Source organism: Alosa sapidissima, chromosome 8 (assembly GCF_018492685.1).
Source record: "Alosa sapidissima isolate fAloSap1 chromosome 8, fAloSap1.pri, whole genome shotgun sequence".
In the NCBI taxonomy this organism is placed as follows: Eukaryota; Metazoa; Chordata; class Actinopteri; order Clupeiformes; family Clupeidae; genus Alosa; species Alosa sapidissima.
This window is the reverse complement of record NC_055964.1, coordinates 22,415,122-22,427,781: the sequence shown is the minus strand read 5'-3', so window position 1 is coordinate 22,427,781 and position 12,660 is coordinate 22,415,122. Positions and strand designations below refer to the sequence as shown.

The 12,660-nt window shown below is 41.3% G+C and overlaps 1 protein-coding gene across 1 annotated transcript; it reads left to right on the top strand.

Moving 5' to 3' along the window:
* Positions 1-3,563: 3,563 nt before the first annotated feature.
* aqp3a (aquaporin 3a) lies at positions 3,564-10,924 on the top strand. Its single transcript, XM_042101805.1, has 6 exons — positions 3,564-3,751; positions 6,961-7,087; positions 7,392-7,529; positions 7,830-7,957; positions 10,107-10,324; positions 10,571-10,924. The coding sequence occupies exons 1-6, from the start codon at positions 3,644-3,646 to the stop codon at positions 10,764-10,766; spliced, it is 915 nt and encodes a 304-aa protein (XP_041957739.1). The 5' UTR covers positions 3,564-3,643; the 3' UTR covers positions 10,767-10,924.
* The last annotated feature ends 1,736 nt before the right edge of the window (positions 10,925-12,660 follow it).

Sequence of the window (12,660 nt, the reverse complement as noted above, 5' to 3'; positions counted from 1 at the left end):
TACTTTTATAAGTCATGCAAAATATTCAACCTTGTCTGTGGACATCGTTATTTGCAAAGCCGGTACTGGATAAACAAATAGCCTGCGTGCGACAGAGGGGAAGTTCTTTGGTGTTGCTTGCGACAGATTAAAAATGCAGTTATTGTGTCTTTTCCAAATTGCAATATTCAGTCCCAAGATCTAATACTCAGTGTTTTATCAGAAGCTGCCTCTGCATTCATAGTTCCCAACAGACAGAAATGATGCTGAAAGATAGATTGGAATGTACAGTATGAATGACCGCTCAGTGTGCCATGTGACATTGTAAGCATACTTACTTATTTCAGTTTAAAGGCTACATGAAATTGAAATGTCTAGTATGTTGAGGTAGCCTAAAGCACAGATCAGATCACCTTTCCATGCACCAGCATACAGTATGTATTATGACCGCCACAAGCTTAGCGTAAAATGTGACCGTACACACACACACACACACACACACACACACAAATACACGCGCACGCATACAAACACACACACACACATAAACACAAGCGCACACATTCATGCACGCATACACACAAACACACTCACGCATGAACACACACACACATACATACAAGCATTACACAAAAGTTGCAAGAGTAAGGGATGGAGTAGGAGATGGAGACAAGTTGACAAGCTTGATTTAATTTCGCGTACAGGATGAGGATGTACAGGACTGAGCAGCTGTCATATTTTGTACTGTTATGCGGTACATCTAGTTTAAAAGTTATATATAACATTTTAACGAGTGAGCCCGGAAGCAAATTGACAGCAAACAAGGGAACGTTGTTCAGACATGCAAGTAATTAATCTGAACAAGCCATGTTCACCTCCTGGTTATTTGAGTGTTTACTGTGAATCATTCCCAAGAAATGTATTTAATTTTCATGTTCACAAGAATCAGGATGCCTGCTGCCGTTTCCCCACCCCAGTGTTTCGTGACGTATAAGATGGTCTTTGATTTTGTTCCTTGGGATTCTGATTGGGATAGAATCCCAAAAGATAGAGTATTATTTACTGTTGACATGTCTGTACTGTAGGTGCAAATCCTTCCTCTGGTTCATATACTTCGCGCAAACTACTGTGAATCAACTGGTTCGGAATGTTTGTTTCCCAATGCAGAAAGTTTGTGTTGCCATGATAACTATAATTTATCATTCACTCTCATGTATAATTTATAAGAAACTGAATATGACTTGTTGTAATTTCATTTTCAATAAGGTTCGTGAAAAGTGTTTGAAGTTTGAGATTAAAGGCTGTTTGATAATAATGGCCTCCACAGACGGACTGTGTTGGATTTTCATTTTGCTGGAATTTTACGCTAGTGTTTTGGATTGTTTTGTACTCTACCCAACTCACAGTAGGCTACCATGAATCCAGCCCATGCACATGAGTATATATTTAGAACGAAATATGGTATTATCTACATAGGAGGCATTTAAGGTCTGCTGCTCAGTGCTTATATTACAAATTTAAAACTTTGCTACTGGTATATTCGGCTTAGGATAAAATTCAATGTGACATCTAGAACTGGTTAGTTATAAGGTTGGACAGAAAACCAGTGTGCACTCTTGACTAACAACAAACTTCTCAGCAACTCTGATTCAGGGCGTCGCGTAAACAGACCCAGTTGTTTTCAGGCATTTCACAACTCCACATGTTGTTGCTGGGGACCACCAAATCTTTTCCATGCCATTCGCAGTTGTCGGTTACGAGCTTCTCGGGGTGGGGGGGAGGGGGGTCAGTAACTACCCCTGCTGCGCCAGTAGGCTACAGAGTGCTGTCGTGTGGGGCTGTGCTTTGCGGGCATCTCTGCATTCATGTTTGATTTTAACATGCTGCGCTCTGAAAGGAAAACAAAACGCATGCCATGGTCTGCATGATGCGTAAACACTTCCACATGGCTAATGTCTGGTGTTTGATGGTGGATGACATACCAGACAGACAGAATAGGCTACTGTGTGTTGGAACTAGGTAAAAGTTCAGTTTGTGGACAAAAGAAAATCCTTGTGTGAACTTTTGCGTGTACATTTTGTGGAAGTAAAGTTAATCTAATCTATCTCTTACAACATCATTATCGTGAAGTTTATCAAACTGTGACCGGCGTTCTATACATTATCCCTTACTTAAGAAGTACATTTTGTGTTAACATGTCATTTAAACATACATGCTGGATTTAGTATGCGTTAACATGTTGCTTTGCTTTCATACATTTTGTTCCTAATAACCGTTAACATGTACAAAGTATCAACATAACAGTATCAACTGACATTTTTGTAATAGAGACTTCCATTTTTGGGGGGGGCCCAAAGGCCTATAGTTTTGTGCCAACCCTCGCAATGAATCAAATGTGAGTTGTGCAATCTGACGCGAAGGACATTCTTTTGTAGTAGCCTGACAGGTTCACATCACTTCCACTGTGTTCCAGTGGTCAAATGTATCATCAAGGTCAAATATCTTAAAGTGACAGTACACCATGAATCAATGGGTCACAATCAGGGTAAGCATTTGATCACAGATTAATTCTGCCTAGGGCATCCAAATGGCCAGCAGCGCATTCCTATAGTAGCCTGGCAGGTTCACATCACTTCCACTCTGTCCCAACAGTCAAATGTATCATCTTGATAAAAGGTCAAATATCTTAAAGTACACCATTTGTCAATGGGCAGTGTCAGTCAGGGTAAGCGATTGAAAATCTCAACGAAACTCCAAATATGCAGACATTTGCATAGTTTTCTAGGGATCTATGGAATACCCTGATAATATTAATAAATTATACTACCCCTTGGCGGCCCATACACATATGGAAGTATTTTCATTTTACTACATGCCAGTTTACTCTCTTAATTTATGTCAAAAAAGAAAAGATTAATTATTGAAAAATTATTAGCTTATAGCAACAGTATCAAGCTGTCAAGACAGGATCAGTTAAAAGAATATCAAATGAATCTTCTGACACAACAAACAAGGTAAACATTGTTTAATATACTGTTGAAATAGGCCTGTTGTTTATTTATTTATTTTTTTGAGGGGGGGGGGGTATAAACCATAACCCTTTCATGTTATTTGTGTTGACTTTTTAATTAAAGCCTTCTCGCTGCACATTTTGTTGACCCAACACAGTAACTGGTTCTCTCTCTCTCTCTGATGTGTCCACTTAACTGAATAGTTGTTTGACCTAGAATCATAAGGATTTTGGGAGGCATCCTCTTTATGGCTTTGTATTACACAATGCACAAGCAGACTGGGTGTCAAGTGTGGACAAGGAAAGAAAAAACCCCCACAGATTCTGGGTGGAGGAAGAATGAGATCCTGCCATACGGGTTAAAACTGCACAATGCAAAGAGGGTGTGAACTTGTAGAAGCGAAGCAGGGATGGTGATGATAGAGGGTGTGTACACACTGATAAATGTGTACATGACTGTAGTGTGTGTGTGTGTGTAGAGGGTGTGTGCTTCAGCAGGCGGGGACCTTCAGCCAAAGGGCTGGACCTGTTTGGATGAAGGCTTTATAAAAGGAGGATGGCACATCTCAAAGTGTGCTCTGACAGAAAAGCCTCTCACAGGCCCGACACCCCCTCTCAGTGCAGGAAGACAGGTCTCCAGACACAGCTACAAGGATGGGAAGACAACAGTACTACCTGGATAAGCTCTCCCGCACCTTCCAGATCCGCAACAAGCTCTTGCGTCAGGCCCTGGCCGAATGTCTCGGGACCCTGATTCTCGTGGTGAGTACTGTGTCTGTCTGAAGTATGGTAGAATGTTGGCTAGTCAGATGGTCCCATTTTGTCCTAAACTAGGTCAAAGAGGATGAAATTCTGACCACAAAGTTGTGTGCTTTGTGTGATGGCATTTAACTCAAAGGATTTGAGTGAAGTTATAATTTATTTTGTATGAAAAAGCAAATATTTATTTGGTTCTATTACATTCTAAGTTCTCAGAGACACAATGCAATTTTAGAAGTGACATAGGCTACAGCTGGTGAACATACATACATCATACGTGGAAGTTGCACAAATTGCATAGCTTCCTCTTTCAATGTAATGCCTAGATCCTGTTACTCAGATGGGCATAACCTGTCTTTTGTAAAGTTGACTTTTCTCTGTTGACTTCAGCATTATACCTGTGTCAGTGTCACTCTGTATACACAAGTCTCCGGTCACCTGAGCTCTGCCAGTAACAGACATTCAAAGAGCCAGTATCATAGATATGGAAAAGGAGCAAGTATACCATAGACATTTAAAGAGCCAGTATCATAGATATGAAAAAGGAGCAAGTATACCATAGACATTCAAAGAGCCAGTATCATAGATATGGAAAAGGAGCAAGTATACCATAGACATTCAAAGAGCCAGTATCATAGATATGGAAAAGGAGCAAGTATACCATAGACATTCAAAGAACCAGTGTCATAGATATGGAATGGTGCAAGTATACCATAGACATATAATGGTGCCATTTCTCTAAAAGGTTGTGTGCTTCTCTGTAGATGTTACCTGTTTTAGAGCACATTCTCGTCACTGTTGTGATGTTTAAGGCAATGAATGTTGCTGGCCTATATGTGTACCGGTAAAGGATACCTATTGTATGACGTTAGAAAAGGGCCAATGGTGTGTTAGTGGCACCTTGGGAATAGATGGATGAATGGGAGACCCATTTTCAACATCCTGGTGCTCATCCCACCCAAAGCAATTCAGCTGAAATGAGGTGGAGATGGGGTCTGGTATCAGAGTCGTCAGGACAAATAAACAAGGGGTAGGCAGATTTCCTGCTCCAACACAAACATCCTGACAAAACGCACAAACATCTTTGCTTCCTATTTCAGCCCAGAGTTCCTGCTTTTCATGGTCAGTTACATACGGTTCATATTCATTTACTGTATCTACTGATGAGTTTCACAGTGATATTAGCTTATGACCCTTTATGGTAAGAAGGAAATGTCTATGTAAATAACACTCTTAGTATGAGTATGTGAAATCATGAAGGTGACTGGGCACTAAATAGGGAAGATTTGGAAGGTTTATGCATCCTACACACAGAACCTGTGTCAAGTTTCCAACTGTTAGCAGACCATAGTATACTTAAGCATATTCCCTTAAATGTTGAAGTCAGCAGAATCATTTTAAATATGGCGATCTATTTACAGCCCCTAAACCTCTAACCCTGAACCACTAAACCACACTCTGGACATGTTATCCAAGCAGTAACGGTGCTTTGTGTTTTCATTGGCCCAGGATTCAAAACCAAAAATAATTCACACTTTACTTCCTACAAAGCATTTGACTGTGTATGCATGGCCTGCAGTATATTTCCAGCCTTGGATTCTTATCTCAAATACAAAAGGATGTGATTTTAGCTGATATGACGTGATGGGGAGTGACAGGTCCAAAACCAGTGACGACACTGATTCTACATTCCATAAATGTTTTACTCTGGTCCTGTGAGTCTATTTGGCACATGCCGATGACTAACACTGTACACAGGTCATAAATAATAATTAGTTTTGACTGGCTATGAGCCAAGGCTGACATGATGAGAATACATACTTCATACAGGTGTATGTGTGAGTGAAAGAAAAAAAGAAAGAAAGAAAGGGGAAGAAAGTATTTTATAAGAGCATTTTTCACGTGTGTATTTATTGAATAATACGTTCAGATAAGAACTAGCAACGATAAAAAAAGGGTAAACTCTGTCATCAACATTATCAAAAGAACTGGCTAGTTCAAAATGGTTTGTAGAAAAATATGATCTTTGCCAAGCACCAAGTGGTAATAATGCACAACAAATCAGCAATCCATCAATATTAAAGGTGTTTTAATCTTATGTGATCATGGTCACACATTACAGCTAATTACCTAGACACATTTAGCTAACTTGACTTATGTTTACTTATCTAATTGTTTTGTGGATGGATGACTGTGAACAACCGCCTTGGTTGTTCACACTGCGGCCGCATTGAAAAAAATCAGACCTGGGTCTGATTCAGGACCACATATGGAAATGGTCCTGGGCAAGATTTGAGTGTTCACACTACTTCTGAAGAAGTCTGACCTGGTCACTTGACCCCCCAGATTTGGGCCACTTTTGCCTGCAGTCTGAACGGGGACTTGCAGGGGCTTTTCATTCCTCCAGTTTATGTCAGGTGAAGGGGGTCATTCACTCCTGTCTGGTCTCAGATTATCACAGTTATCCTAAACAGCCCTTCTTTGTCCCTCAAGGTGATAGTGTTGAGAGGTATAAGTCCGTTTGTCCAGAAGTTGGAACTGGAGAGAAATGTACACATGGGGCAAACTCTGTCCTTGAGATTCTCTCCTGACCATTCTGCCCTGCCATTGCTGGTTCAGTGTTCAGAACAGAGGAACCAGTGTGACAATCAGAAAAGATCTCTTCTCACTTTCTGCCCATTGGTTTATTTGTGTGAATACCTGTGTGACTCATTTTGAGTTTTTAAGTTCAGTTTTAGTATAATAATACTTGAAATGTGTTGACTAATAAGGAGTGCATTTCACACACACACACACACACACACACACACACAATGTTTATGACATACCACAGAGTAGCGCCCATAATTCCATTCTTCCCATAATGTAATACTTTTTAAATGTCATATGACAGTTAGAGTGAGTTGCTACCAGAGTTTCTCCTAAGGGGACTCCCATTTTGTTTTTGTAACACAAATTCCAAGATTATGTTTGGATGATGAGAGCCAAATCGTCTTGTCCAATTGCTGGCCTTTATCACAATTCACATAATCGCACTTCACAAAGTGGCGAAGGCGATGTTCAGTAAAACATATTTGGATGGTGTCTTTTTGGGGAGCTCTTGACTAGACTTGCATGCACACAGAATTGAAGGGTGTGGAATGTGTGATTTTGCTGTGACGCTGCTGGTGTGAGTTGTTAAGCTTTCTCTTCTTTACCCCTCCTCTCTGCAGATGTTTGGCTGCGGTTCAGTGGCACAACTGACGCTGAGCAAGGGCACACATGGCATGTTCTTCACCGTTAACTTCGCCTTTGGCTTCGCTGCCATGCTGGGAATCTTGGTGTCTGGCCAGGTGTCAGGTACGCGCAAAGCCTTGTTAAATGAGATTCTGAGCCACTGCGCTACGTGAGCTCACAGCTATGCTCAGTAGATCAAAGAGGCCTACTGAGTTTACCCCTGGAAGGAGAGGTGCAAATGCACACCAAATACGAGGTGCTGGAAACTTAGAGTAAAACTTAGTGAAAGGAGAGAAGTGCCGCACACTCCGAGTTTAAAGCTAAATTCTTTATTAAAGGGCCCAGTCATAGCATTGTTGTTTGGACACTGCTTTTCGGTGGTTTCTCTTGGTGTGTCTCACTCAGATGTTCTGCTTAATCTGCTCAGGCGGGCACCTCAACCCTGCTGTGACATTCGCTCTTTGCCTCCTGGGCCGAGAGAAATGGAGGAAGTTTCCCATCTACTTCCTGGCCCAGACCATTGGTTCCTTCTTGGGTGCCGCTGTAATCTTTGGTCTCTATTATGGTGAGTGTAAGCCACTGTTGCCCAGCCGTATAATAACAGTATAATATTTCTACAGGGTTTCGGCCAATCAGCTTTATTCTTCAGCTTATTCCAGTAGTAGACTCTTTAAACTCTCTCATTAATGTTTTTCTCTTTTTTTTTGTGGAATCTTGTATAACTTAGTCACATGAGTATGAAACCATAATATAGCTAAACACAGTTACAGTAGCAAATAGTGAATATATTGAAAAATATATTGATTTTATCAGTACAGTTAAATATATTTTTAAGATGTATTTGTAATGTACTCTTCATCCTCAGATGCCATTTGGGACTTTGCTGGAAAGATGCCAGATGAGCTGTTCGTTGAGGGTGAGAAGGCCACGGCTGGGATATTTGCTACATACCCGGGCCCGCACCTTGACATTGTTAATGGTTTCTTTGATCAGGTGAGTGGCTTGGACTCGCGTACTGTATTGATCGAATGATTCAATGTCACCCTCGAGCTCTTTCAAGTGCAAACAAGCCCCATTGCACAATGAAAGGGTTGTTTGAGGTTTCATGATGTTTCTCACCAGAATTTTAATACTTGCAAGCTAAAACCACAGAATAAAACATGAATAGAATAAAACTTGCCTGAACAGCTTTTTCAGGAAATAGACACCAAGGATTTGGCATGAGCCAACCAACCCGAGCAATGGATTAATAATTAAATACAACCTTCACTAAATAAAGGTTGTATTTAATATAAAGAGTTTGGTTCCAAAACGCTATATCTCCATTTTTAAAAACATTACAAACTAATGTAAGTAAGTAAATTTAATTTATAGAGCACATTTAAAGTTTCCACTGACCAAAGTGCTGTACAGAGGATATGGCTAAAAATAGAAAATAAAAGCAAATCAGAACAAGCAAAATATAAAAAGCAAGCACAGAGAAAGTAAGCAAGACAAATACAGAAATACAATAGACAAATAGACAGCCCTAAACAAATAAATAGCAACAGTACAGAAGACACTTGAATATGAAGAAGAGAAGAGAGAGAGGGACAGCTAGGAAGCAGGGAAGGCCAAGGAGTAAAGGTGGGTCTTTAGTCTTGATTTAAAAGTGGTGATGGAGGGAGACAGTCTAACATCTGGGGGCAGACAATTCCACAGACGTGGGTCTGCTACCGCAAAAGCTCTATCGCCTCTTTGCTTGAGGCGGGTGCGGGCCACAGAGAGAAGACCCTTATCGGCAGATCTAAGGGACCTGGATGCTGAGAGGGGATGGAGGAGGTCTGAAATATATGAGGGAGCCAACCCATGCAGTGCCTTATAAACAATCAGAAGGACTTTGAAGTGGACCCTAAAACTAATGGGGAGCCAGTGTAAGGAGGCCAGTACATGGGTGATGTGTTGGTATTTCTTGGTGCCAGTAAGCAACCTAGCAGCTGCATTTTGTACTAATTGCAGACGAGAAAGTTGGGAGTGGGGGAGACCAAGATAGAGTGAGTTGCAATAATCTAACCGGGATGTAACAAATGCATGAATTACTGTTTCTAAGTCCTTGGGAGACAAAGACGGTTTGAAATGGGAAATAATTCTCAGCTGATGGAAGCTACTCTTGATAACAGAGCTAATCTGCCTTTTAAAACAGGGCTCTGAATCAAGGATGACACCTAGATTTTTGGCATGTGACTTGTCATTTAATTGTGTATTAATCAATAAAATCAGTTTACTAAAAAGAAAGGTTTTGGCAAGATGGCGGCGAGCGGAAACACCAACTGCTAAAGTGAGTTGTTCATAACCTTTTTTTTTAGTAAACTCTGTGTACACAAACAAAGTATACGTAAGTATAAGTATATATACTCTTTTGATCCCGTGAGGGAAATTTGGTCTCTGGATAAGTCTCTGGATTTATCCCAATCCGTGAATTAGTGAAACACACTCAGTACACAGTGAACACACAGTGAGGTGAAGCACACACACTAATCCCAGTGCAGTGAGCTGCCTGCTACAACAGCGGCGCTCGGGGAGCAGTGAGGGGTTAGGTGCCTAGCTCAAGGGCACTTTAGTTTACTGGTCGGGGTTCGAACCAGCAACCCTCCGGTTACAAGTCCGAAGTGCTAACCAGTAGGCCACGGCTGCCCCAAACAATGTTCTCAATGTTTCTTGAATTTCCCCTGGAGGATCAATAAAGTATCTATCTATCTATCTATCTATCTATCTATCTATCTATCTATCTATCTATCTCAATGCTCGAGTTCATGTGTAGAGACCCTGGTGATACTACACAGTATGATCGCATCAAAATAGTAGTGCCCCTAGCACTCCCATTCAAAAGGCGAAATTCAAAAATTTGACCCAAAAACGACTATACGGTCAATCTTAAAAGTGGCGCTTCCATCCTCATTATGCTTTTACACCAAAGTTTGACTCGGGTACATTCACAAAAAGACCCTAGGTTGTATTTTGGTGAGAGTTACGCCTTAAAATGGAGGATATAGCGTTTTGGAACCAAACTCTTCATAATGTACCAAATACCATAAGCCAGACACAACAAACAGTGACTGACTCCAAGATCACCAGTGTCTAACTCCTATCTGCATCCTTGCAGACCATTGGCACTGCGGCTCTGATCGTGTGCATTCTAGCCATCGTGGATCCCTACAACAACCCCGTCCCTCCAGGCCTGGAGGCCTTCACTGTGGGCTTCGCCGTCCTGGTCATCGGCCTCTCCATGGGCTTCAACTCCGGCTACGCTGTCAACCCGGCACGTGACCTGGGACCGCGCCTCTTCACCGCCATTGCTGGCTGGGGCACGGAGGTGTTCACGTAAGTCAGGCACATGACTCACTTGTCATCAGTGATTAGTCATGCAGGTTGTCGGACCGGCCACCTGTGTCGCTGCACGCAAACACCCTAGCAACGGGATTAAAGGGGTGTGAGTCAGCATGTGAAAGTTTTGTATTGTGACACACAAGGCATAATTGTTGACATTAAGTATCGATGAGGAAATATTCCTTTCACTCCCTTTTTTTCTTTCTAACTTATGTCCAAACCTTTTTTTTTTCAAAATAGGGTAGGGAAGTGTTGGTTCCTGGTGCCAATCTTTGCCCCTTTCCTTGGCTCCATCGTTGGGGTCATGGTCTACCAGCTGATGGTGGGCTTCCATGAGGAAGGGAAGGTGCGCGACAACAAAGCTGCTATCGAGGAGACGGTCAAACTGAACGACATCACCACAGAAAAGGACGGGAAAGACGGCACTGTCGCATGAGACAGTCATCATGCCTCTATCTCTTTTCAAAGGAAAGTGCAGAACTCTGAAGACACTGTGGGCCAGATGTACCTACATTTGCGAACGTAGCGTCAGCGTCATGGACAAACCGCAGACTGCAAACGCTGTCAGACCCAAGTTTCCGTCATATTTATCAATCGTTCAATACTAAGTGTAAACTGCGCCTTTCTCTGCCTTTCTCCGCCCATAAACACAATTTACGAACGTCCACAACTGTATGGCAGCGCCTACATACAAGCGCAGTTGAATGAAGTTAACTGATGACAACATTCAAAAGAATCAAACGTTTAGCGATCATGAATAATACCATAAATGATAAGATGTCAACAAGCAGGGAGATAATGAAGATCAGTAGTTCTACTCAAACTACTTGTGCATGTAGGCTATGGAAGATTGGTCAAATCTAGCAAGTAGGAAAGTTTAAGTGAATGACGTGAAAGTGAAATAAGGCCAACGAAAGTTAAGGTTGCTTTTGATAGTACAAAGACTTACAAAACTGGTAGGGGAGACCGGGTATGGTTGTAACACATTTTTCTTCAGCACCTAAAACTACCATTTCTTTTAAAGCTACAGTTCTGGAACTTTTTGGCAAAGTAACCACATTTGTCTACTACAAGTGGCAACCATTTAAATCTCTTCAACTATATTACAGAATTTGTGAGATTATGACAAATACAGTGTGTACCTTTGTTACAACCTACCCCACTACTGGGGTAGATTGTAACACCTTTTGGGGTAGATTGTAACAGGTACAAAAAAATGCAGAAAAACAATGGAATTCCATTTGATATACTGATTTATTGCATAAACAGGGTACACAGGGTGTGAAAATAGATTCACCAACATATTGTATACCATACAATCCGTTCTTCACATAGAGAATGAAGATCATATTAACGTTTTAAACAAAATATAAAAACCACAGCGTTTATACTTTTGTGTGTGTATGTATTTGTGTCTCTCATGGAAAGAGAGAGAGGGCTGAACAGTCACACCACACAAAGATGAAATTAAACAGACATTAAATGGGTCTACTAGCCCCATTCCACAGGTTGTAACATATTCAAAAATTGTGTTACAACCTACCCCACCACTGTCATCCATTGTTTAGCTAGCTGTATTAGCATGGTGCTTTGACATTAGCAAGAGAGAGCTACACCATTCTTTACTAGAGAAACTATAGTTTGACCTGATGTAACTCATACAACTGTATCTACAATGGTAAAAGCACTAGAAAAAAAAAAAAAAAAAGTTACTTTCTTACCTCAGATGTTGAATTTTTCTCCTTACTCCGGGATAAATGGCACTAACAACTTGAAAATGTCCATGTGTGATCGTTAAGGAAGTCTGAGCAGTCAGAAACTGTCACATGGCTCATATCTTATCCCTGATTGGTGGAATTGGTGATGTTACAACTCTCCCCATGTTACAACCATACCCGGTCTCCCCTACTCTAAATAGTTTTTTTTTTTGTCTTTGAAAGGTTCTCTTATTGACGCATTGAACTGCAGTTTGGATTAACACCTGCTTTTACAAGGTGGAAATATTTAGGCGCAGAATAGACGTGCGCTTTCACGAGCAGTCTTTGTACATACCGCGGAAGATATAATTAGGCGCTATTTACGCTTCCCCTCCCATCTCTTTACGCTAAACTCCCACTTTCCTCTGGATCCTCCCCTGAATGCATATGCATGACATGAAAAACGCAATGTACCCTTTTCAGCTTCCGCAACAGGCGGTCTGCGCTTTAACATCTTTGCGGCCTGTTTGTACATACCTCGCAATGATTTTACATGCACGTTGCGAAACAAATACGCCTGAAGTTGGGCGCAAAAAGTACATCTGGCCCTGTGTCTCACCCTTTTTGATGAAC

Coding starts and splice junctions, on each gene's coding strand:
- aqp3a (XM_042101805.1), top strand. CDS start 3,644: ATGGGAAGACAACAGTACTACCTGGATAAGCTCTCCCGCACCTTCCAG. Junction 3,752..6,960: donor TCGGGACCCTGATTCTCGTG/GTGAGTACTGTG, acceptor TCCTCTCTGCAG/ATGTTTGGCTGCGGTTCAGT. Junction 7,958..10,106: donor TTAATGGTTTCTTTGATCAG/GTGAGTGGCTTG, acceptor GCATCCTTGCAG/ACCATTGGCACTGCGGCTCT.